Here is a 26,106-nt window from a genome sequence, read left to right on the forward strand (position 1 = left end):
AAGCAGGACTGAGGGGGGCAGCAGGACTGAGGGGGGCAGCAGGACTGAGGGGGGCCGCAGGACTGAGGGGGGGCAGCAGGACTGAGGGGGCCGCAGGACTGAGGGGGGCAGCAGGACTGAGGGGGGCAGCAGGACTGAGGGGGCCGCCCTCTGCTTTCAACTGTCCACATCATCCCAAGGAGACTCACTTCTAATTATTTTAATAAAGTTCTTGTCATAAAACCTTTTTCTTTGGACAGAAAAACACATTTCCAGCCACGCTTTTGGTGTGGATTTTAAAGCCGAGACTTTTTTCAGTGAGAACCACAGGCGTTCTGTGTGGACGCCGTGTCCTTGGCGAGGCACTCTGACTGCTGCTTTGCAGTGAGCGCACGTGGAGGCTTTACTTCCCCGCTTTGAAGTGCTGCTGAGCTATTTTACTTCTAATCCCCCTCCAAAAAGAAGTCCTGTGAAAATCGCCGTTAAATGAAGTTCATACCAAGAGAGTCTCTGCTGTCTAGGCTTGGTGTGTGGCGTTGCCTCAAAGCCAGTCAAAACAAAATGGGAAAGATGAGCCCAGGCTCGCGGGCACTGGCACGTCGGCCACGCGTGAGACTGCGTGGGGCACAGTCGGATGCACGTGCCCACACACTCATTTTCATTTTACTGGGCTTAACACCCTCTAGGTTGTGATCCCAAACACCTGCTAGACGTAAGAAGGTCAGAATGTGAGGTGCATGAGTGCACCTTCAGCACCCGTTTGTGGCGCGACTAAGAAACGTCCCTTCTCCTCCATGGGACATGACTTCTTTGCCTGTAAAAAGGAAGCTGAGCATGGCACTCCCTGTGTCTTCAGGGCCGTGCTTACCCTCCACGACCTTCCTACAAGAGGAAGCTGAAGGAATGTCCCTGTTTAATAGATGCTGCAAAAAATGGGAAACTGGACTCACATTTTATTCCCAGAATTAAACTTTTAATAAAGAACTCAGTCTCGGCTGGGCACGGTGGCTCACACCTGTAATCCCAGCGCTTTGGGAGGCTGAGGCAGGTGGATCACGAGGTCAGGAGATCGAGACCATCCTGGCTAACACGGTGAAACCCCGTCTCTACTAAAAAATACAAAAAGTTAGCTGGGCGTGGTGGCGGGTGCCTGTAGTCCCAGCTACTCAGGAGGCTGAGGCAGGAGAATGGCGTGAACCCGGGAGGCGGAGCTTGCAGTGAGCCGAGATCACACCACTGCACTCCAGCCTGGACGACAGAATGAGCCTCCGTCTCAAAAAAAAAAAAAAAAAAAAAAAAGAACTCAGTCTCTAAAAAAATAAGATTGAGATGTTTGCTGTGGGCCTCTCAAGCCATCACTTTAAGAAGAGTATTTCCATGAGGTCACTTTTGGCCTTTCTCGGGGCAACCTGAGGGGAGAGAGGAGCGGGCTCGCAGTTTCCCAAGGCAGTAGGCCCACTGATCATCCACTGATCGTCGGCTCAAGAGGCAGCAGAAATGGGTGGAAAGAGGGGATCTTTACAGAAGGTGGACAAATGCCTGCAAGGTGCACCCCTGGGGCCGGCAAGCCCAGAGAAGCCATGACTGTGATGCCCAGAGGGTGCCTGTGCCCGTGAGGCATGTACAGAGGGGAGCGTGGTGCTAAGGGGAGAGAGCGGCTTCTCCTCGCAGTGGCCTCTGCATTTAGGGAGGTCCCGTGTGAAGCCGTGGGGTGCCACGCATCCCCTTCCCGTGGCCTCAATGTGGCTTCTCTGGCACCTTCGTTACCGACACAGCACTGCACCCTTCACTTGGTCATCAGCCAACCTGCACCTGCAGCCTGAAGACGACATCTCCCCTCAGCTTCCCAGGGAACAGAGCTGGGTTGGGACAGCAGACAGGTGCCAGCCACTCCCCTTGGTTTCCCGGGAAACAAAGCTGGGCTGGGATAGCAGGTGGGTGCTGGCCACTTTCCTCGGCTTCCCAGGGAGACAGAGCTGGGTTGGGACAGCAGGCGGGTGGCAGCCACTCCCCTCAGCTTCCTGGGAAACAGAGCTGGGCTGGGATAGCAGTAGCAGGCGAGTGCCAGCGAACTCTCCTTGGCTTCCTTGGAGACAAAGCTGGGCCAGGATAGCAGTAGCAGGCGGGTGCCAGCCACTCCCCTGAGCTTCCAGGGAAACAAAGCTGGGCCGGGATAGCAGTAGCAGGCGGGTGCCGGCCACTCTCCTCCGCTTCCCAGGGGAACAGAGCTGGGTCGGGTTGGAACAACAGGCGGGTGTTGGCCACTCCCCTCGGCTTCCCAGGGGAACAGAGCTGGGTCGGGTTGGAACAACAGGCGGGTGCCGGCCACTCCCCTCGGCTTCCCAGGGGAACAGAGCTGGGTTGGGTTGGAACAACAGGCGGGTGTTGGCCACGCCCCTCGGCTTCCCAGGGGAACAGAGCTGGACCGGGACAGCAGGCAGGGTGCCGGCCACTCTGCTTCCTCGAAAGGCCATCGCTTGTGCAGCCTCCCAGCTGTGCTCTGCGCAAGGGGCTGTGTCACGGGGCACGTCTAGCTCTAAACCACCGCATACCATCAAATTATGGCCTGTACATACCATCCTCAAAAGCCACAACTGCATCTAAATGCAATAATTCACTTAACATCTGGGTTTCAACATCTGGAAAGAAATGACCTTCCAGTTCATTCCCCTAGTAGGACCCTAAACAAAACTCACCACACCCTCCGTCAACACAAGCCTCAGAGCAAACCGAGCTTATGGGGCCAAGAGGCTGCAGTCCTGTGGCCACCCAGAGCCGGCAAGCCTCTGGGGACTCCGTGGGAACTGGGCTCAGGGCTGGCACGCCATGCTTGAGTTTCTGGCTGCCGTTCTGCCCCAATAAATGCCCTGGGGCATCGTCCACACAAACTGGCTCCTCACTGGCTCTCCCTACTAAGGGGCCTCCAGGTGGAGATACTCCCAACCACCCACTTGGATGGACACTCTCTCACTTTTTCCTGAAAACAGACTGAAGCAAAAGCGTCCCCACTGAACCCTCATCCACCCCCACCTGAACCTTCTCCCGCTGGATCTCTGCCCAGCACCCTTCGGCCTCCTCTAAGCCAGCACCTCGAGACCTCACCAAGTGCCCTCTCCCCCCAAATCAGCCCCTACTCCCCTCAATCCCATCCCACTTCAACCTCTTTGAGATGGCCCCACCTCTCCAGCCTGTGGCCCTGTCCCGATCTCTGCTGCTCTTTTCTGGGCTTGTCCACTGGCCCCCAGATCCTACCCTGGAATGCTCTTTGCCAGGTCCAAGACTGTCACCTAAGCTGCCACAAGACGGGCCTGTCCAACATGCAGAGCTGGCCGTGATGCTTATTCATTCCACAGTCAGAGGCCCCGACAGAGCCCCCGCCATCAGGGCCAAGGTCTGGCTCTGTGGATGCAGCCCAGGCGAGCGGGTTTGCACCATCGGGCTCTGTTCCTTCGGGACGGCCCTTCTCCCATAATGTCCCGTGCCAGGCTCGTTCCTCCAGGACTCAGCTGGGGGCTTGCCTCCTCCAGAAACTTCCTTGGCCCCCCAAGTGGGCAGGTCCCCTGAGGTCTTACCGGGCCTGCCTAGAGCTTGTCCTCCCAGTCCCCCGCTATCCTCCAGGGCAGGCACTGTGCTGGCTCCACTGTTGGCTTCTTACAGGGCCGGCCCCACAGGCGAGCGAAGGCTGGCGCAGGACCAGCTCTCTCAGCTCTGAGGCTGTAGATTATATGCTTTTGCTTCTTTTTGCTTCTCAGATAAATTTCTACATAGGAAAATACTTGGATGCACTTAAAGAGACATAATTGCTTTTAGAAAAGAAGGTGGCACGGTCTGTATGAAAACTTCATAACCCTGACTTCCTCAGGCAAGAAACCCAGGGACCAGCGTGGTGTGTGCAGCGGGTGCCACTCGGCAATGGTGAAAACAGCAGACATCAGGCGCCGCGACTCCTAAAACACACCTGTCTACAAAATGCAGCAACAGCAGCAACACAGCTTACGGAAGGAACGAACATTCAAGAGCCTCGGCCTTCCTGTCTTACTTGAAAGTTTGGGGAAAGTGAAATAGCTTTGCCCAGTTGCTCAATTTCAAGGCTAATGCCAATTTGTGAAGCTATCACAGTTATCGCTTGAGAAGATCCAGTTTCAGAGACATCTTTGATAAACTTTGTAATATCACAGTGGAATCTAAGCTACGAACCCCGGGCATCTGGATGTGGCACTCATCCCTGACGGAAGAGTCCCCATGTCCCCGCGCACAGGTGAGGGATGGGTTACGGAGCACCATCTTCATCGTCATCATCATCTCCCTACAAGTCCCCGCCCCCAGCGGCTCAGACTTTACTCAGCAACTTCAAAGCCGCGTCTGGCACTGGGACTGGTTTGAATTAAGGTTCCCTTTTCTCCTACGAGTCTCTGGGCCTGAGGAGAAAGTGCCGGCTGCTTCTGGATTTCATTAGGGGCAATTTTCTTATCTTTTCTTCATCTTAGGCTTGATCCCCTGAAAATGCAATGTGGCAGGCAACGGGTCTGAATAACAAGGTGCTGCCTGGAAGGCACGCATTGTCCCCGGGGGCCCCAGTGGGGGAGAAGAGCAGAAGAAAGGGGAAAACCAATCTCTGACCCTTCTTCCCCATCATCGGATGCCCAGGGAACCATAAATTGTAAACTTCAAAGTGCTATTTTACATTAAAATCAATAAAAAAAAAACCCTGAAACAATTTTCCTTTTCAAAGATGCTATTTAAGCTTTAAAAAGTTCACTTGATAAGGTATTATCATGGACACACTTGGCAGGAGATTAAAGCACACGCCAAGAGCAACTCAGAAAGGCACGTTCATCCTAAAGGCTGACTGGGCCGGCCGGGGCCTGGGGAGGGGGAGTGACCCTGACAGCAGACGCCCATTGCTGCTTTGGGCCTGGGCTTGCCCGCCAGCAGGGATGCCACGGGGTGAGGGTTTCACCCCAGGACCCAAGAGCCGAAGGCACCGCTGAGAAACGCCTATGGGGTGAGGGTGGCTCCATCAAAACCTGGCCTGGGACCACTGACCTGAAAGAGGGCAGCACCTCCTTTCTCCCCGCCCACCAGGAAAGCCCTGCCTTCTCTCTCTGCACGGGAATTTGGCCGCAGTGGGCCCTGGGTCCCCCGGGCGGCACCAGTGTTCACTCAGGCAGGAAGTCGATCAGGCAGCATGCACACCTCTTATGATGGCCAGAGACTTTACTTTCAGAGAAGCCTCCAAGGGGGGCCAGTTCTCTGGGGCGACAACCAAGTGAGGGGCAACGGGAGCACATTCCATGAGCAGACGGTGACACGCCCACGCCAGGGGTCCGATTTCATATGAGCTCATTTTCGGAAGTGGTACACATTGGGGGAAGTCCTTCTCTCTTAAATTAGGCAAGGCAACTGTCAACATGACATTAAATCTGATCAAGAGTAAGAAGAAACATCAAAATCAAACCGATGAGATCAGGGGAAAAGTGGTTCAGGTACAGATGAGAGCAGGTCCACTGAGGAGCAGATGAACTCCCACCGGCACAGCCCGGGCTCACTGCGGGAGCAGCCAAGCAGCCTGGGCTCCGTCAGACGGGGTCTGTTCCTTCTGGGAACCACTGAGTGCCTGGGGAGGGGGGCCCACGTGTCCTGGGCCAGGCCTTTATGTTACCAGATCTCAACAACCTTTCCAAGGAGGGCAACGGACCCCAGTTAGAGAAGAGTGAGCAGACACTGAGAGGGGTCTCGTGAGTTATTCACCGTCCCCAGAAAGCATGTGGTAGAGTCCACACAAGACGTTTACACATGTGCTTGTGAAGGGCCTCATCTGCCAGAGACATGCATACTCAGGTGCACACAAAGACATGTGCATGAAAAGACACACAAGCACACGTGTGTGTACTCATATACAGAGGTGCACACACAGAGATATACACACAAAGACGTGCATGCAAAGACACACAAGCACATGGGTGTGTCCTCAGAGATATGCACACACACATGTATACTGCATGCACACAGACATGCATCCACACCCACACAGACGTGTGTAACACACATAGGCATGGACATACACCTGCAGACATGCACATGGCTGTAGACACCTGCACAAGCACTGAGAGACATGCACACAGATGAACACCCACCCACCCACACACACACACACAGATGAACACCCACCCAGACACACACACACAGATGAACACCGACCCACACAAACACACACACGCACGTGGACACACACATATGCAGACGTGCACTCACATCCATACACAGACACATGCACACACGTCACAAAGACACGTCTGCACACATGCGTTTTATATGTACGTAAATCACAACAAGACCATGGAGTTAGAGAAAGAGAAAAACGCTAAAGACTGTATGGGGCTTTGATACCATATTGACAGTGTTTTCTAACAGAGACACGACATGTCAGGCTCAGCCATGTTAATAAAACCCTTCTCCCCACGTGGCTCTGGGAACCGATGTGGGCTGTGGGCTGCTGCCCTGGAGGCCCGTCACTCCACCACGGCAGGTGAAGCTGCCATTTTAAAATCATGACAAGAAAACCTGCGCTGCTCAGCATCCCATTTCGGGTCACAGGAATGACCCCAATCTGGCCTAGACCAAAGGAGAAGGAACCACTTGGTGACAAAAGCAAACACTGCGTCTTTAAACGGTGCCCTGCGGCTAAATTCTGAAGGGTCACAGTCACACGAAGGAAATGGGAGGAAGGGCGACAATTGCCTCTTGATTTTTAGGAATAAATAAAGAAGAAATACTTATTTCCATTGGACATCGCATCACAGGAGGTTTGTGGAAGAAGAATTAGGAGATCACGAGACCCTGCAGGTCTTTGCCTTCGTTTCTCATGAACATAACACTCTGCACATAAGTCCCTGCCTCTGTCTCCATCACTCTCTCACCATCGACCCAAAGTGAGCTCCTGGTTTTATTTCATGCACAAAAGGGAGCACTAAGAGCTGATGGTAAGAAGATAGTCTCCAAGATTCCACGCTTGGCACTGAAGAATGAACTGAGACAGCTCCTACGGACCCCACAGCCCCGTTCAGCCACAGACCAGTTTCAGACACGCTCATCTCCAACAAGTGCTTCCTGGAATGTGTGCACAGAGGAAAAGCTGCTACTTCAGGTGTCATGTGAAGCCGGGAGGCTCACCTGAAGGCTGCCAAGTACTCAGCGTCTCCCATGGGGGGGTCCAGGCCGCCGGTGAAAGCCATGTTGACGTTGAAACCCACGCCGGGCCCTGTGCCCACCTGTGGCCAGAAGGAGAGAAACACACGTCATGGACCCCGAGCGGGACCTGTCTGACAGGAACGCCTGATGCAGGTGGCACCGAGATGGGCTCAGCCTTGGTGGGCCCCTGGGGAGAGCCCACGTGTCCTGATCTCCTGGTGCATATTAAGACGTGTGCAAAGGGGCCCCACTGACACGGGCACACTGACATCAGCCATCAGCAAGGGGGCCCTTTTCCTGGCTGCTGTAGGCTCTCGCCGACCCTGCCCTTGGCACACCAAGGCCCTGCACTGACATTTCTGCGGACCCGCTGCCCTGTGTTGTGTGCCGTGTGTTACATCAGGGAATCAGACCTGGGTCTCTCTGGGCAGAAAGTGTCTCCGATGAGCCTGTCATTTTCTACTTCCTCCAAAAAAATAATATCCAGAGGCAGACGGAGCGTCTTCCCTGGATGAAAGCCCTGTTGTTGGAGCCTCTGTTCAGAGTGGGCAGGCTCTGAACGGGGACCTGGGGTGTTGTCAAGGAGCTGCTGGGCCTGCCGTTCCTGCGGCCGCCATGCAGCCCTGTGCCGGGCAAAGGACAGTGGACAGAGCCCCTTGCCGGAGGGTGTCCTGTGGAAGACAGTGGCCCGGGCCCTGCCCGGAGGAAAACGGGCACCACACACCTCCTCCTTCACAAACACCTCAGTCTGCCTGGATGGGAACCAGAAACAATATTGAGCCTCTCATTTGTACTTCAGACAAAACACAGGCCACCTGTGCACACGCGACACGATGCAGGCTGACGTCTGACTGAAGTTACTGTCTGGGCTTAAGTGAGCACGAAGGGCCTCACTCACTGCTGCCGGGCAGCTGTGGACCATCTGCCCCGTGCCCCCACAGCGGCTCCCTGCAGTCCCCCTTTCCACCCCAGAGGCCCTTATATACCCCCACCTACCTCATCAGGAGCCCCGCTGCCTGGGAAGAAGTTCCCATCATCATAGCGGTGGAGGGACATGTACAGGACGCTGGGGTCGCTGTAGAAAGCCTGCTGGGTCCCGTTTCCATGGTGCACGTCCTTAAAGAGCAGGGACAACTACTTCAGGGCTGAGGCAGGTATTGCAGGGTGGCCTCCCCTGAGGGCCATCCCCAACCCCAGTTGTGCTTAGTGACAATGGCTCCTGCTAACGAATGACATTACCCTCCAGCTGGGCCCGTACCCGGCAGGTGCGATTCTGGGGCTGTGTGGGTCAGGGCTACGTGGTGCAGGGTCGCAGGGGTTCTAAGGGCCAATGTTCGCGTCTGCAGCACTGTTTCCCTCGCCCTTAGCGCCATGGCACAATCCTGACTCCAGCAGCAGATGGGGCTGGAGTTCAGCCAGGCCTAGAGGCCACCATTTCCCAAACGAAGCCATCTGATCAATTTCCTACACCTGCCGTGTCTCTGACAAGTGAGCCCCTTCCTCAGCCTCTGTCGGGAAGGAGGTCACTGGCTGTGGCCTGCGCGCTTGCAGGCACGTGGGAGGTGCCAATTCCATGCCAGGCAGGGCGTTCGGCAGGAGACAAGTCCCAGGTGTCCGTGAGTGACAGGCACACACAGTACGGGGTCCGGGCCCCTGTGCCCAAATGGCAAGCACCGTTTCTTAATCACAAAACCCACAGGTCAGATGCACCAGAGAGCAACATGACAGGCAGCCTGGGGCTTTACTGACCGTGGCTGTTCTGCCCCGGGCCACAGGGCAGGTGGTCACCAGGATGGGCGGGCGAGGGGGTGGCCCTGCTGAGAACAGCTGTGTGCCTGAGAAGACAGCACGCAGCCCTGATGTTCCCAGCACGAGAACTTGCTGCTCCGTTATCTGTGCTCATCACAGAAGAGGTGGAAGGGCAGCTACAGGTGAGGAGCGATGGACAAGAACCTTCCATCCTACAGAGTAGGTAATCGCTGTGCAGACGCACATGGAGGCTTTCCCGACACGTGGCTTCACACTGAGATGACCCTGTCCGCGTGGTGTGTACATGGGCAATATCACAGCTCAGCGCGCAGGGAGCACGCCACATGGGGTCTACGCAGCCTGTCTGCGTGTCCTAGCGCTTCACTCTGTTGGGGATGGGTCCCCAGTCTTTAGCCGTCAGCGACCTCACACTGCTCTCTTCCCAGGCACTCCTACCTGCTCCCTTAGGAGGAGCTGAGGGAGGGCTCCCGGCTCGCAGGTCCTTGGGTGTGGGGGACCCGCTGCTCTGCCGCATCCCCTGACCTGCCTCTCCGAAACAGCATGGCGTGCCACATTGTTTCTTTACCCAAACTCAGAAGGACTTCTCCAATTCAAATCATAACCCTACCTGACAGGGCCTGCTTTTTTCCCTTAAAAATTATGAAATAAATCATAAATACCAAAGAGAACACTAAATATGTATATATCTGGCTTTAAAAAGAGTAATAAGATGAACATCTTGAATATTAATTTCCGGTATAAGAATGAGTATACCTATTCGTGGAATTCAGATTCGGACATCATATAGCATTATTTAAAAAGAGATGACTCTTTTGGGGGCAGTGGCACCCCCCATTCCAGCAGGACCAGGTGCCCACACAGCAGCAGGAAGGCACGGGCTTCGCTGGGGTGACTGAGAAGCAGAGTGCCGCCTTCGACCAGGGTGAGGGTCCTCCCAGGCTCCCAGGCCACACACGCAAAGTAGATGTGGACACAGCCTCCTCCCCAACGCCTGTCTTCCAAGAAGATCTCGCTGAGGGTGGCCCTGGCCGCTGCCCTCACCCATAGGCACGTTTTTAGACACGCCAGGACCCCATTCGCCAGGGTTGGCTGACGGAAGCTGTACAATGACTTGTAGCAGGTTTGGGGCTTTACTTCTCCGCATCTTTGAGACCGTTTCCAGAAACCTAAGCTTCCCACATCCAAGAGCCCAGCTCCTCTGTCCGCACGCTGCTGTCCGCTCGGGGACGGCACAGGAGCAACCTGAGCTGCGCTGGCCGAGGCGGCTCTGCTTACCCAGTCCACGATGAGGATCTTGCTCACGCTCAACCTCTGCTGCAGAAGCTTGGCTGCCACGGCCACGGAGTTGAAGTAGCAAAAGCCCCTGCGGGAGAGAACTGACGCTGGAGACGAAGCGCAGGTGGGCGGTGGCCAGTTTCTCCACAGCCCGCTAGAGAGCCACTCGGGGTCCACGCAGACCAAAGAGGTCTCTGTGAGTGCACAGCTCCTGAATACGCCGCAGGGAACCCTCAGTGATCCCGGAGAATCGGCTAACAGAGAGACATGTACACACCCCACACGCAGACACACTCACACGTGTGCGCGCACACACACACACACACACAGCTCCCGAACAAGCCACTGGGGAATCTTAGCCAATGCCATAGGGTTGGCTAACCAACACGGACATGCACACACCCCACAAAGACACACACACCACAGAGAGACACACACACATCCCACACAGACACACACACCACAGACAGAGACACACATACACCCCACACAGACACACACACCACAGACAGAGACACACCCCCCACACAGACACACACACCACAGACACACATACACCATGCAACACGCCCTACACACATACATGACCCACAGATACGCCCATACACCACAGACACACCCCACACACACACCCCACACACACCCCACACAGACACACACCCCACAAATAGAGACACACACACCATGCAACACGCCCTACACACATATATGCCCCACAGATACGCCCATACACACCCCCCCACGTAGACACACATGCACAGATACACATGAACACCCCATACAGAAACACTCACACATACACAAACCACAGACACATACAAGCACACACACACATATACACATAAGCATATACCTATCACACACATCCACAGTTCCATACTGAGACAGACAGACACAGACACAGACACACACACACACACACACATACACTCTCCTGCTTGGAGGTCCCCCACGCTCCTCTGGTAGGGAACCCTATTTCACATGTTACCAGCATTTCCCTCATCTTCACCTGGAACCCTTCCTCTCAGGAGCTGCTGCCACGCCCCAGGAGACATGGCAGCGGTTCATCTCAGTTGCTTACTGCTGACCTTTCTATATTCCAATACATAAATTACCTTTAATTTTAGAGAGTCTTACTCAAGAGACCAAGAAAACAAGCTATGAAAGTGATTCAAATAACAACGAAAACCTTCTTGATCTCAATTTCCCTTTGTCCAAATGACCACAGAAACGGAGAAACACTAGTTGTTTTGTTTTCAGAATCCGGGCTGGCATGGGGAAGCCCACACGCCCCAGGACATCCTAGACGCTGAGCTCCTGCAGCGGCTCATGGGGAGCACAGCGAAGAGCTGCAACCAAACACAATTTGTTTGTCTCCTCTGAGGTTTATTATTTGGAATATCCAACAACTCAGGTTCAAATTAGAAAAGAAACTTCAGAGAAATGAAACAAACAGGAAGCCTGGTGCCCAAGTGACTGTTCTGGGATGTGGAGCAAACACGTGGTTTTCAAGTAAAGCTACAAAGATTCCAACAAGCATCCCTCCCTGGCGGTTACAATCTCCTCCCTGTACACGAAGGACGCTCTGCTCTAACACGCGGATCTGACTATCTCTCACGTACAGTCTCCTCCCTGTACACGAAGGAAAATCTGCTCTAACATGCGGATCTGACTGTCTCTCATGTACAATCTCTTTCCTGTACATGAAGGAGAATCTGCTCTAACACGCGGATCTGACTATCTCTCACGTACAATCTCCTCCCTGTACACGAAGGAGAATCTGCTCTAACACGCGGATCTGACTGTCTCTCACGTACAATCTCTTTCCTGTACATGAAGGAGAATCTGCTCTAACACGCGGATCTGACTATCTCTCACGTACAGTCTCTTCCCTGTACACGAAGGAGACTCTGCTCTAACACGCGGATCTGACTATCTCTCACGTACAATCTCCTCCCTGTACATGAAAGAGAATCTGCTCTAACACGCGGATCTGACTGTCTCTCACGTACAATCTCTTCCCTGTACATGAAGGAGACTCTGCTCTAACATGTGGATCTGACTATCTCTCACGTACAATCTCCTCTCTGTACGTGAAGGAGATTCTGCTCTAACACGCGGATCTGACTATCTCTCAGGTCCTGCTGGCCCCTCCGTGGACGCCTGACTTCCCAGGGGTCGCAGGGAGGCCCTTTCCTGGGCCCCTGTGGTTCCGTCTTGTTCTGACTGCTTCCTGGCCACAGCCTGATAGTGAACTTGTATCTGCACTTGTTCTTGTGTTGCCCATCTGACAAACTGCTGCTCCAACTCTCCAAGGCAGAGCCCTACACCACCTCCTCCTCACCGAAGCTGGCAAGATCAGGCACCCCTTCTCCATCTCCAGAGCATGGGGAGACGCTCTTTCTAGCACCGCCCCTCCTCACTAGAGTGGCTACCGTCCCAGGAGACAGCATGCTCTTTGACGGGATAGATCATTCATTCACCACCCAGGCTGCAAGGCACTCCACAGACAGCTGCGGGTCTGCCCTGCCACCGGCTCTGGACACACAGGGATGGATCCGGGAGGACCCACAGCCCACACTTGCCACCCTGCCCAGATCCTCAGCTGTATGGACCGTCGGCAGTCTCTGAAAGACCCGAAACAGCATCTGGATAGCTGCCTGCATGGACGTGGCTCTGTGGCTTGCTGCGTCAGTACCAGGCATTCGGTAGGCAGCTAAAAGGCCATGCGCAAAATGACCTGAGTCCTCTAGACAAGCAAGTGCTGCAGTGACTCACTTGAGGGTGAGTGGTGTTTCCTCTCCCAAGTGTTGACAACTACTCAACAACCAGAGGCTTCTCTGGGCTAACCTCCACAGACCCTTTACCATCCTTTCCTCTGATCTGTCTCCGTCATAACTGAGCAGTGATGCTCGCAGACCTTGGCATCTGCACTCCACACCCAGGAGCTGGAGCCAAGCCGGCATGCGGCACATCCTGGGTGGCCAGCAAACAGCAGCCCAGCTCCCTGCGGTCACTCAGGCACCCACCCAGCCCTAAGGGAGGGAAGGAAGACCTGGGTTCCCCTGCTGTGTGGGGCTGCGGCGTGTACTCACATGGGCGTGCTCTCCTCCGCGTGGTGTCCAGGGGGGCGGACCACAGCAAAGCCATTCTGCAGGTGACACCAGACAGCCAGGAGAGAGCAACAAAAGACACACTTTGTAGCCACGGGAAAATGGTTGCACACTCAACTTTGCTAATAGCAGAGTTGGGCTACACGGGAGGACAGTTTCTTGCTGCACCCTGGCCACAGTGATGGGGACAGGATGCAGGGCCAGCTGGGAGCCTTTCCGGGAAGCCTGGGCCCTTCTCCTAAAGAGATCTGGGGGCTACCAATGGTTCTCCCGAAACGCAGTCACTAGGATAACAGGTGGGTGCCCTGCCCACTCTCAGCACTGTCGGTGAGGCGTGGGGCCCTTGGCTCAGGGGTCGGGGTGATGTGGAAGGGATGTGCTCACTCCCCGTCGGCTCGGGACCAGGACCCGCTAGGTGGCCACTGGAGGAAGATGAAGCAGAAGGGGCCCCACTCAAGGACTTGGCCGCGGGGCAGAGACGTTGTGCCCCAGCTTGGCCTTCGCGTGACTGCCTCTGTCCTTACTGCAGTTCAGCTCTCAGGACGGCGGGCAAGTGGGCAGCCCACGAAACAGCTCCTCTCACACTGGGCAGAAACGCTGTCCTCTGCCCCATCACTTCTGCGTCAAAAATCCATCTGCAAACCACTCTGTAGTTGCTGCCATAAAAATGGAGTCCAGTCCTCTCCTGGTCTCACCAGCAACAGGACACTGTGTGGTCAAGGTCTGTAATGAAGCCTCAAAAAAAGTGCCGGCCAACCATGAGTGACAATGCCATGGACGGGGTGAGCCGGATGCCGCAGGGACCAGGCTCAGGAAGGGGCGAGGGCAGCCCATGAGGTGGCAGCAAACGCTCTCAAGAGGCCCTGGCCTCCCTGCGTTTCTGCACTCAGTGCTTCCGAGTGTAGGCTGCAGACCCCTGCGGTCCCGACCCCTGCTGAGGGTCTGTAGTCCACGTAGTCCTGAGGCTCTATGTACTCTTTCCACTGCCCTGACACCTGCGCCGATGGTGCTGAAGCACTGGAGGGTAGACGGCGGGCAGGGAACAGCACGAGGGCGTGTGTGTGTGTGTGAGCAGCTTCTCTTAACAATGTGCTCGATGAAGCAGTATTCAGACATTTTAGTAGATCTCCGCCCTCAAACACACGTCCTTTTAACATCCCGAGTAAAGAGACGGGAAGGAAGCGTGAGAAAATGTGAGCTTTCACGTGAAAATTACAAGTTTGGAACACACGGCTCTGCCCCTGTGAGCCTGCTGGCTCTCACTACTTGTAAGACTTCTGGTGAGATGGGGGTGATATTAATGGTTTCAAAAATTAATGCCTTTTTTGATACTGTATGGGTCAGAATATGGAAGATCCATGTAACTCCGTGAAGCTAAGTTTCCAAATGACCAACGCACAGTGCTCCAATCACCCGTGAACGAAGGATCGATTTGATCTCCAAGAAGGGCTAATGGTTCAGTTAAACAAAACGGAGGGGGAGGAGGCCACGATTTGAGTTCAGATCCACACTGCAGCTAATTTTCAAGACACTACCACTTGCTGAATTTTTGGTATACTGTCAAAGAATACCCACAATTAGAATACCTCTGAAAAGTCTATTAAAATCCTTCTCCCATTTCCAATTACGTATCTGTGTGGGGCCAGGATTCCTTCATGTACTTCAACATGTCCCAAGAATGATGCCGGGCAGGTGTGAGAACCCAGCTGCTGTCCACAGGCAAGACATTAGTGCTATTTTTATTTTTTTATTACTTTTTAATTTTTTAATTTTTTTTTGAGACAGAGTCTCACTCTGTCACCCAGGCTGGAGTGCAATGGCGTGACTCGGCTCACTGCAACCTCCACCTCCCAGGTTCAAGCCATTCGCCAGCCTCAGCCTCCCAAGTAGCTGGGATTATAGGCATGCGCCACCATGCCCAGCTAATTTTTGTATTTCAGTAGAGAAGGAGTTTCGCCATGTTAGCCAAGCTGCTCTTGAACTCCTGACCTCAGGTGATCCCCCTGCCTTGGCCTCCCAAAGTGCTGGGATTACAGGCGTGAGCCACTGTGCCCGGTCGCTATTTTTAAATTAATAAACATTTTGAAAATTTCTCAGTTGTAATCTCTAATATAGTCAATATTGTGGATATAACTCATGTAAACTGAACCTCTTTGGAGCTTTCTTTTTTTTTTAAGAGTATAAAGGGCTCTTAAGACCCAAATCATTGAGAATCTCTGTACTATGCACATACCCTGTCACAAATGTGGGCAATGTCTCTTTGATTCAATAGCGAGGCTGTGCTGACAGAGTGGGGTCCACGCCTCCCCATCACAGCCGCCTCCCAGCCTGATGAGAGGGAGACGCAGTGGGCGGCCCCTCCCCACACTGGGACTCTGTGGCAGGCCTCCTGGAGGGCCACCACTGTCCAGGCCCCGACTGACCTTCAGCTCCCCCGTGGTCACCTTGAAGACCAGCTCTACCACGCAGCCCACAGCCAGGCGGGCCGCCCCCGCCGAGTGCACCTCGTTCCATATGGTGTCACTGTCCACCTGTGGAAACAACACCCCACAGTGAGGTCACCCTCCCCGGTCACCGTCATCACCGGCCCTGGCTGGGCAGAGCAGCTCAGCCTCCGTGGGCTCTCTGCTTCTAAAACCCCAGGGCCTGCCAGAGCCGGGGCAGCCGCAGCCCACGTTCGGGCTTCAATCTTCTTAAGACATGCCAAAAAGTTTAAACAGGAAGATACAAGAGAATTTACCAGAAGTAAGATGCATGTGTCCTGACCTGTTCTGAGGCATCCTCCTTTCCCTTAATTGCTTCAGTATACTTCCATCTAAAAGTAATGATGTCAATGTGATCTATTTCCTTTTTTTTTTTTTAACTGGAACTATAGTTAAGAGAGTTATTCAGCTTGAGTATCTCTGATCTGAGAATCTGAAATCCGAAATACTACAAAAGCATTTTGTAGGCTGAGGCGGGAAGATCACTTGAGCCCAGGAGGTTGAGGCCGCAGTGAGCCATGAATGCACCGCTGCACTCCAGTCTAGGTAACAGAGTGAGGCTCTGTCTCCAAAAAGGAAAAAAACAAAAAACTGGAAACTTTCTGAGCGCCTACGTGACGCTCAAAGGAAATGCACTCTGGAGCATTCTGGATTTCAGATTTTTGGATTAGGGATGCTGAACTGGTAAGTATAATGCAAATATTCCAAAATCTGAAAAACACCAAATTCTGAAATACTTCTGGCCCCAAGCATTTCGGATAAGGGATAGTCAACCTGCCAAATAATTAGCATCAAAATGAAATGTAAGGGGAATCACGACCAGTCTCTTCCAATAGTGACTTTCTCCTGTGCCAAGTTTAACTGGAAGCTCCACATGTTGACCAGCACAGCTATGCGGGACTGGCAGTGTGGGCGGGTGAGGAGAGCTGCCCTGCTCTGCCCTGGTGACGGTACACGGCTCTGCCTGGACACCAGCAAGTCAGCCCACTGGCCTTTTCCACTTCAGACAGAAAACGTGTTTCACACAAACATGTCAACAATCCCCGATTGTGTGTTGGCTCATTTATTTATTTAGGCACACCAGAAATTTCTCACAGCCCTGGCTCAATTCAGGAGGAAAGTCAACAGACAGAGACCTGGACAGCCAGTTCTGCACAGAGCGGTCTCCTATGGGAGTCTGGCCAGGGGAGGAGGCGTTAAGATGAAATACACAGCCCTTGGCTGGCCCCAGGGCACCTGAGCATCAGTCCCCAAGTGTGTCCCTTGCCTGCAAGCTGCTGTGGGGTAACGCACCGGGGACTTGGGGGTGCCCAGCCCGGTGGAGGTCTTAGAAGCTGCGTCATCATAGGTTGCTCAGCTTCCACATGGTGCTGACCAGGGCGATTGCAGCTCCATTGCAGGACGCCTCCTTCTCAAACTGAGCCCCTCTGAGTGCCGAGTGCTTTGGGGCTCCTAAGCAGGAGCCAGGCATGTCCACCCTGCCTCTCCCTTCCCTAGACCAGACCCTCGAGGGCTCCTGTCCACCACCAGGCAGACTTGCCACTTGATAGACACCACTCATTATATGGGGAGGGAGGATTTCTTTCCAGGCGGTCTTGAAGCTTCACCATCAAAGCAAGGTGAGTTAAAATGCACTTTCAAGGGGCTGAAGACATTTCCTGAAGTGTATTCGGTGATGGTTTTCTTTTCAATGACCAAACTTCCGTATTCTTTAAACTGTTTCAAAATGTCAAAATAACTCCACTTCACCTACCCTCCACAGTGTTCAAATTCAACCTGCAACGACTGGCTTCTCCTGTAAGTAATGCTATATTGTTATTCACGGAAGCAGCCACATAAATAGGACTATTATGGGCCGATGACTTCAGCTGGAGAATCAATTCTTTAAAATTAAAGGTGGCAAGGGTGTGGCAGCTCAAGTCTGTAATACCAACACTTTGGGAGGCCGAGGTGGAAGGATGGCTTGAGGCCAGGAGTTAGAGACCAGCCTGGGCAACATAGTGAGACCCCATCTCTGCAAAAAATAAAAAAATAAAAAATTAGCCAGATGTGGGCCGGGCGCAGTGGCTCACGCCTGTAATCCCAGCACTTTGGGAGGCTGAGGTGGGCGGATCACAAGGTCAGGAGATCGAGACCATCCTGGCTAACACAGTGAAACCCCGTCTCTACTAAAAATACAAAAAAAAAAAAAAAAAAAAAATTAGCCAGGTGCCGTGGCGGGCGCCTGTAGTCCCAGCTACACGGGAGGCTAGGGCAGGAGAACGGCGTGAACCCGGGAGGCGGAGCTTGCAGTGAGCTGAGATCGCGCCACTGCACTCCAGCCTGGGCGACAGAGCCAGACTCCGTCTCAAAAAAAAAAAAAAAAAAAAAAAAAAAAAAATTAGCCAGATGTGGTGGCCTGGGCCTGTAGTCCCCACAACTCAGGACGCTGAGGCGGGAAGATCACTTGAGCCCAGGAGGTCGAGGCTGCAGTTAGCCATGAATGCACCGCTGCACTCCAGTCTGGGTAACAGACTGAAGCTCTGTCTCCAAAGAGGAAAAAAAAAAAAAAAAAATCCAAGGTGACATCCCAGGAGTGAGAGCTGGGCAGGGCAAGATTCTGCCAGCTGCTCTGTGTCAGCCAGGAGAGGCGGGGTCCCAGACAGGCCAGGCCCCGAGGCTGCCCCTGTGGGGACAGCACCCAGAGATGGTTTCTCTCCAACATACAATGAACTAGGCTTTGGGATTAGGCCAGCACTGCAGGGAGCGGAGGGTGTACTACACCCGTGTTCTGAAGGGTCTTCTGGGGATTCTGCACACCTGGGGTGCCAAGGAGCTGCTCGGTCTACCAGGTGCCTGTGTCTGTGCCCCCTCCCATGGGACCCTGGGGTTCAGAAGCTTCTGGAATGTCTTGCACAGAGTGAAGGACAAAGCCCCAGCCAAACTGCAGGACCCCAGTCCCCAGAGAACTCAAGAGACCCTCCTTCGCCTGCTTCAGGACCACGGCTCCAGCTCCCAGGGACCAGCCTGGAGCTCCAGGCCTCTTGCAGGGAGCCTGGCTCAGGCGTGCAGCGCCACCACTGAGCAACAGCCTGGCTCAGGGCAGGCGGCCGCAACTGCTAATGCAGGAAGGAGCAAATGGCTCACTCTGTGTTTCATTTCTTTTTTTTGTTGTTTTCTTTTCCTTTCTTTCTCTCTCTCGCTTTTCTCCTCTCCTTTTCTCTTTCTCTTTCACAATAAAGACAGGAAAAAGGCGGGGGGAAACATGGAGAAAGCTTCCCACGGATGATCCCATGGAGTCTAAAAGGGACACGCCGAGGGCTGGCAGGGCTGGGAGGCCTTTGGGAAGCTCAGAGGAGCCGCGGGGAGCCGGGCGTACGAGAGCAGGCCGGAACTCCGCTGGGCGAGGCCGAGCAGGGACACCAGCTCCTCACCCAGTTGAAACTTGCGGTCACTGGAGAGGAGCAACGCAGGAGCTGATCTGGTTTGAAAAAGAGGTCAAAGCATTTTACAGCTCCCATTTCCCAGCGCTGAGGAGTGGTGAGTTTTCGGTGTTCCAAGCCCCACTGTTCTGCCTCCAGGAGAGTTTGCAGCTGCTTTCGGGGAAGGTGGCTGGCTCTGCTCACCTGCTCTGCCCTCCCTGACAAGAGCACCTGCTGTGTGCCCACACTTCGGCTCCCGAGGTCTACTTTGCTCCTCCTGACACCCCAAGAGGCTGGCCCCTCCTGGCTCTGGAGGAGACATGAGGCTCAGGAGAGCTGCATCTGTGCCAGCGACAGCAAGTGCATCCCACAGCCAGGGCAGGGGTCTGCACAGGCCTCCTGTCTGTCTTCTTCCTTTTGGAAAACAATGGGAAGAAAACACATCCTGCCGATGGCTGTACCCGAGGAAGCCCCACGGCCTGCACTGTTCCCTGCCCATGCCAACAGGCTACCCTCTCTGCCCGTGTCCACGTGGGGAGCTTTTCCATCAGCATCTGCACACCCAGACGTGAGGGTGCAGCTCTCATCTGCTGTGCCTCAGATCTGGATTTAACACCTGGGAGGGGCTGCTGGGCTCACCCCCTCAGCTCTGAGTCTGCACTTAGCTCTCATTTGCAAATGATAAATTCTGCCTTGCACAGGCGTGCTGGCTGCAGGGCAGTGCAAATTCAATTCTTTTCAAGTCTGGCCAAAAACTTGCCCCAAATTAAGAGATTGCAGCCTATTTACAATACAAAATAAAATAACTCTAGGAGGGCTTGGTGGTGGTATGAATAAATGCCGTTTATTCTCTTTCTGACGGGATAATTTTCAAAGCAGTGATTTTTATAAAAACTCAGGAAGAAAACAATTTTGTTTCATTTCCATAACAGAATCCAGACCTTGAGCTTCACCCTGCGATCAGTGATTGCACACACACCGCACCGTTTCGGCTGCAGCGGCTCCTGCTGTCCACCGGCTCCCGTCCTCCCTGCCTGTAACCGTCTGTGGTGATTCGCGGCGCTGCAGGACCATGATGGCCCGGATCTGCTCGGAGGCTCCGCCTCAGCTTCTCACGGCCGCCCTCGCTATTGCCACCCCTGCCCAGGCTGCATCAAGGAGGTCAGGGGCCAGGGGAGAACCCTTCTGTTATTGAGAAGTTTGATTGCAAGACCTGACCCTTCCTGTGTGGACGGATGGGCAGATGCCCAGACTGGAAAGTCCTTGTGAACTTATGCGCCCAGGCCAGGTCCATATCATCAGCTCGTAGAAGCCGGCACAGCCCAGTGATTCATATGCCCAGGCCAGGTCCATATCATCAGTTCGTAGAAGCTGGCACAGACCAATGATTCATATGCCCAGGCCAGGTCCATATCATCAGCTCACAGAAGCCAGCACAGCCCAGCGAGTAGCCCTACAGACTCCACGTGGCCCATGAGTATCACGGTCACTGCACTGGGAGCCCTACCTGTAGCTTCGGGTGGAAACTAGGTACAGAATATAGAAGCACGCATCCAACCCGCACCATACTCGTGGCCTGATGTGAGCAGATTACTGCCGCAGACTTCGAAGGGGATGAGATGCTGGCTGCATACAGGATCCTGTTTCTTAAAGTGAGAGCCACTGCACCCCAGAGCCCCAGCCGCCTGCGCCAGACAACCTTCCCCAGAGAAAGGTGCCCGAGTTGGCGATCAAAACGCTCTCGGCTCACACGGCCTTTGAAGCCGCACATGGGCAGCCCCTGCCCGCCAGACCCTGTGTGTGGAAAACACCTGGCAGCAATTATTCACTTTGAGGGAAGCAAGGCTGCGATTTCTGTGACCACTGGGACTCGAGAAGAAACAGGACATTATTTACACATTAAAGGAACACTTACCCCAACACCACCGCAGGGGAGCCGGACGAACACGGAGGCGAGCGAGCCTGTGGGGGGGAGGGAGATGGTCAGAGAGGCCAAGGGCATGCGGCCAAGGCGCTCGACAGGCCCTGGGCGCACTCCGGGGTCTTCAGTGGCACTTGGGCATTTGTGGGACAACGAGGGGCCACTGCTCCCCCTTGTGACACCCTGTGGCCCTGCTGCAGGGTCAGTGTCTGGCCCTTAGAGGTGCCTTGACTCCTGTGAGGGCTGAGCTGGGTCACAGACCCTGGTGGGGACACCTCAAATTGTTGTGGCATCAGCCTGTCAGGGGCCCAGGAGAGGCACCAAGCCACTGGGGAGCACGAGGTACCCCTGGTGGGCGTCTGCCTGCAGCCCGTGCCCCTGAGGGGCTGTATCTAACAGCAAATCCTGCTCCAGGACCCTGAGCCTGGCTCCTCAGTGAGCTCCTAGGGCTTGTCTAGCAGCCCCCTCCCAAGGCAAACAAGGGGCAAGTCCCGGGATTAAACACGGGTCCTGAGGCCTCTTAGACGCTGAGATCCTCGGGAATGTATGCAGCGACAGCCCCTCCCTGCGACACGGGCGGAGCGTGTACAGCTGACTGAGGGCTCCAAGGACGTTGCAGCTGTACGCCAGGCCTCCTCCCATGGAAACTGGGGCCCTCGAAACCCCCACCCCACTGCTCTGGCACCCGCGCCTGCTCCAGCAGTGAAAGTGCTCCCAGGACAGGGGTGCTGTCTTTTTCCTGTTTGACCCCAGTGCTGGCTGAATGCATGTCACCAGCTTAAAACCCATCTGTGGAGGACAAGAGACCCCCACTAACCAGGGGCGGGACCTGCCATTCCTAGCGGCTGCCTGGGCCCCAACCCCTCGCTCTCCGCAGCCCCCGGCGCCTTCCTGGGTTGGAGCTGGAGTGACATCTCACATGCTCCGGGAAGACTGGCTTGATGTAACAGGCTCCTTTATCCAACGTGGGACCCCACTTTCTGGCCTCAGCTGGGCTGTACCCCCCGCTGTGGGGCTCCTCTCCCATTCTCAGCCTGCTCCAGAACAGTAGCCCCCACTCTGTGTGCTCTGGTCCACGCTCCTAGGGCTGGCTGCCGGGGGCCATAGGAAGGAGTTGGCCATGGGTCCATTAGGGCCTGTCTGCCTCTTGCCTGGAGGGCTTGCCGGCCCGGTTAGCACGAGAGAAACCCTTCCTCAGGGAACAGTGTGCCTGGCTGGGAAGAGCAACTGCCATGGCCCCAAGCTGCAGGAGTGGCTGGCACAGACGAGAAGCTAAACAGAGGCCTGCTTGCCTTAGCCCACGGACGCCCGCACCCCCTACGGATGCCCGCACCCCCCACCACAGATCCCCGCAAACCCCCCCGACACCTGCAACCTCCCCACAGACGCCTGCACCATCACCCCACCACGGACGACTGCACCCCCATCACCCCACCACGGATGACTGCACCCTCCCCATGGATGCCCGCCCCCCTGCCCCGCCCTCATGGACACCCACGCCCCCCACGGACACCCACGCCCCCCACGGACGCCCACACTCCCCATGAACACCTGCACCCCCCCACAGATACCAGCACCCCCCCACAGATACCAGCACCCCCCCCACGGATGCCAGCACCTCCCCACAGATGCCAGCACCCCCCACGGATGCCCACACCCCCCATGGACACCAGCACCCCCTATGGACACCCCCCCCCCACGGACACCAGCACCCCCTACGGACACCCACGCCCCCCACGGACGCCCACACTCCCCATGAACACCTGCACCCCCCCACAGATACTAGCACCCTCCCCAAGGATACTAGCACCCCCCCCACGGATGCCAGCACCTCCCATGGATGCCATCACTCCCCACAGATGCCAGCACCCCCCACGGACACCAGCACCCCCTATGGACACCCACCCCCCCACCACGGACACCAGCACCCCCCACGGACACCCACATGTCCCACAGAAAGCCACAGCCAGGCCGTAGTGTTAGGCCCGATGCACAGAGCTGACTCAGGCTCTTCTCACTCTGTGGAGGTCACAGATCTGCATTAAGGCCGGAGGCTTGTAGAATGGCCATGTCCACGTCCCGGGGCTGGGGAGCTGCCATGCCAACAGGGAGCAGGGCAGGGGGCAGCAGCTGCAGCCACTTTCAGAAGGGGCTCAGGGGCTCCCAGGCCCCCCAGGCAAAGGGAGGATAGGCCCGGCCCCCATCTGCTAGGAGGGCCTGGCCAGCTGAGGGGCGCAGGCGCCATGCAGATGCTGTGACGTTTTCCAGACAAAGCCCTACGTGCTCGGAGGAGCCAGCCTGTGTCGGAGGGAGCCCATGCTCCTCTCCACCTGGCCTGGCTCCAAGGGCAGGGTCTGTGCCTGCCTTGTCCCTCCTCCCTGCCTGGGCTGTACAAGGCACTGAGCCAGCAGGGGCTTCAGTCGGCCCTGGCTCTCCCTGCAGCGCTCAGCAGGCATGCCTCGGCCTCTGGGTTCTGGCCCTCACGCCCACTGAGGGCAGCAGCACCAGCATGCCTCCCCTTCCTGGGCGCTGTCCTGGGCCTACTTCCTCCGCGTCCATGGCTCACGGACCCGCCACTGCCTGGAGTCGTGGCTCCTGACCCTGGTTCCCGTGTCCACATGTCAGCGTGGCACATGGGACAACATCAGCTAACACTTCTCGCCTGAACCTCATGGTGGTCAGCCCTCATCCCCGCAGGCATGTTGGCCCTGCTCTCCTCTGTGCCTTGGTGACAGCAAGTAGTGGATGTGGGGCTGACCATGCGGGGAAGCGGCCTGCACGCCGGAACCCTTTGGGAGGTGCTGGGGCTGGGCAGGAGCTGGCGGGATGTGGTGGGCAAGAGAGCTGGTGCGCAGGTGGAACGAGACTGAAAAAGGAGGAGGGCGTGGGTGCCAAGGTGCCAAGCCACCTGCTGTCCTGCTTGCTGCCCGTCGTCTGTAGTGGGGTCACCTAATGCCAACCTCACCACAGTGGGCAGGTGCTGCCTTGGAAGGGCGGTCATGGCCTTGGTGAGTGGCTGAGTAGCTGGGGCTGGGAGTGGCTCCGTGGGCCACATCCTTCCATCACTGACTACTCCAACGCACGGGGAAGACACTGCCAGAAACTAGGGAGCTCGTTTTCCAAATAATGCACGCGCTCAGCTATATGAATTCACAGTGGACAGACGTGTCCAGGTATCTGCAAGAGACTGAATCTCTTTGAAATCATAGCCAACCATGTCTACATTAAAACCACAAGTCATCCGACTGTTTTGAGTTTGCTCATTATCTAGCAAAGACCAAAACAACAAAGAAAAAGTACACGATCATGCATCCAAATGCATGTGTATAGGAATGGAGTTATAGGCAGAGTTTTGGTGACAGTTGTGAGGAGCCCAGCGGCCTCCTGTGGTTTGGAGCCACAATCACCAAGCCCAGGCCACGAAACGTTCCAGCCTGGTGACAGGGCCTGAAGTTCTGCAAACGACCAGCCTTACTACTTGTCTGTTTGCCGCAGGCTGGCAGACAGGCGTTCTGTGCCTGGGGCAGGGAAGGCTCGGCTCCAGCCATCCTCTCGCTGCTGCTCCTGCTCCCTGGCTGGGAGGAGGCCCTCGCTGTGCCAAGTCATTTTCCTGCCGCACCCTACCCTGAGCATCACCGGCACCCACTCGCCAGGGGCCCAGCTCTGCCCGGATGCAGCACCCTGCCAGCTGACATGAGCAGATGAGCCATGTGACTTTCAGTGATGTCTAGGGCAGCGGCCAGCCTGCCTCAGGCCCGCGAGCCAATTCAGCCACGCCTTATGTGTGGCATCTCACCACATCAGAAAGGAAATATGAAGGCCCTTGCACACGGCTTAGCGGCTTGTGGATTCCATTAAAAGAGGAAAGAAAAAATCACACAGTAGTGTTTAAACACCTCATTAGGGTTATGTTCACAACTCAAGATAATCATCAGCTATTACTATGTCTGAAATACTTAGACTGATGATAATGAAGTTTCTGGGTTAGGACAGTTGTCGGAAATCCAAAAATCGATCTTGAGTTGTGAGAAGGTAATGGGAGAGGTATCCTCACAGGAATGTGAACAGATTTTAAAGCACGAAGCTTTCCAGGAATGAACAGGAAATAGAATGATCAACCTTCCTGTAAACAAAAGAAACTGACTAGAATGGTTGCCTTCGGAGGACAGGAATGGGGCAAAGGGATGCTGCAGAGACACTTCAATAAAGAAACCAGCAACAAGAAAGGGGTCTTCAAGGGCCCAATGCAGGCTGTGAACTGAGGACCAGGGGCCCATTGGGTAACCAGCAATCGCAGGAAAGAGACCTCCAAGCTCGCTCCATCCTTGACTATTTCACCAAGGACGCCATACATCCAACTTTCTGCTTTCCTTTTTGATCATCTCTCTTAAACTTTGTTTGAAACTAGCTTAGAAACCTAAGCAAGGCGGTGGAGCTAAGCCTGCCTTCGTCCTTCTGCTGGTGGAGCTGGTCCTGCCTCCATCCTCTGCCCGCTGAATTCCACAGGTTTGGAAGACTGAAGGTGGCAGGGGATGGACCAACAGCCGGTCCTTTGAAAACGGATGAAGGTGTCAGGAGCAGCCGCCATTCTGAAAGGCGTGGAGGTGGGCGCACACAACTGCGTGTGTGCAGGACACGGCCTGATAAGCTGATGTTTTGAGGCCGCTCAGCAACTCCCACGCCTGCTGAAGACCCTGCTGTGGCAGCCCCGGTGACATCGAGGCAAAGATCTTGTCCCCTCATGGGGCCCACGGGCAGCCCCTCCCATGCTGGAGAACCCGGCCAGAAGCTGAGGTGTTACATGGGGAGGCAGTGACATCTCCTGGTAAGGACTGGAGAATCCTGAGGGACAGCACACTCCAGACTCAGTACCTCAATGCACGGCCTTTGTCCACTCAGCTCCCGGACAGAAAGCCGCCTGCCCTCTCTGCCGCCCTTGCCCTCTAGGGCTCCCTTCCCCAGCCCCAGCGGCG

The 26,106-nt window shown here is 55.2% G+C and overlaps 1 protein-coding gene across 15 annotated transcripts in view; it reads right to left on the bottom strand.

Moving 5' to 3' along the window:
- HDAC4 (histone deacetylase 4) overlaps window positions 1–26,106 on the bottom strand; it is a 352,613-nt gene that overhangs the window by 25,360 nt on the left and 301,147 nt on the right. For all 15 annotated transcript variants that reach the window (XM_055380652.2, XM_019022575.4, XM_063695349.1 and 12 more), the window contains 6 exons: window positions 21,128–21,174; window positions 15,752–15,859; window positions 13,311–13,366; window positions 10,216–10,303; window positions 8,167–8,286; window positions 7,153–7,250 (listed from right to left, as the gene is read on the bottom strand). In XM_055380652.2, the coding sequence (XP_055236627.1) occupies window positions 7,153–7,250; window positions 8,167–8,286; window positions 10,216–10,303; window positions 13,311–13,366; window positions 15,752–15,859; window positions 21,128–21,174 (517 nt within the window). The remainder of the gene's footprint in view (window positions 1–7,152; window positions 7,251–8,166; window positions 8,287–10,215; window positions 10,304–13,310; window positions 13,367–15,751; window positions 15,860–21,127; window positions 21,175–26,106) is intronic.

This window comes from Gorilla gorilla, chromosome 11 (genome assembly GCF_029281585.2).
Source record: "Gorilla gorilla gorilla isolate KB3781 chromosome 11, NHGRI_mGorGor1-v2.1_pri, whole genome shotgun sequence".
In the NCBI taxonomy this organism is placed as follows: Eukaryota; Metazoa; Chordata; class Mammalia; order Primates; family Hominidae; genus Gorilla; species Gorilla gorilla.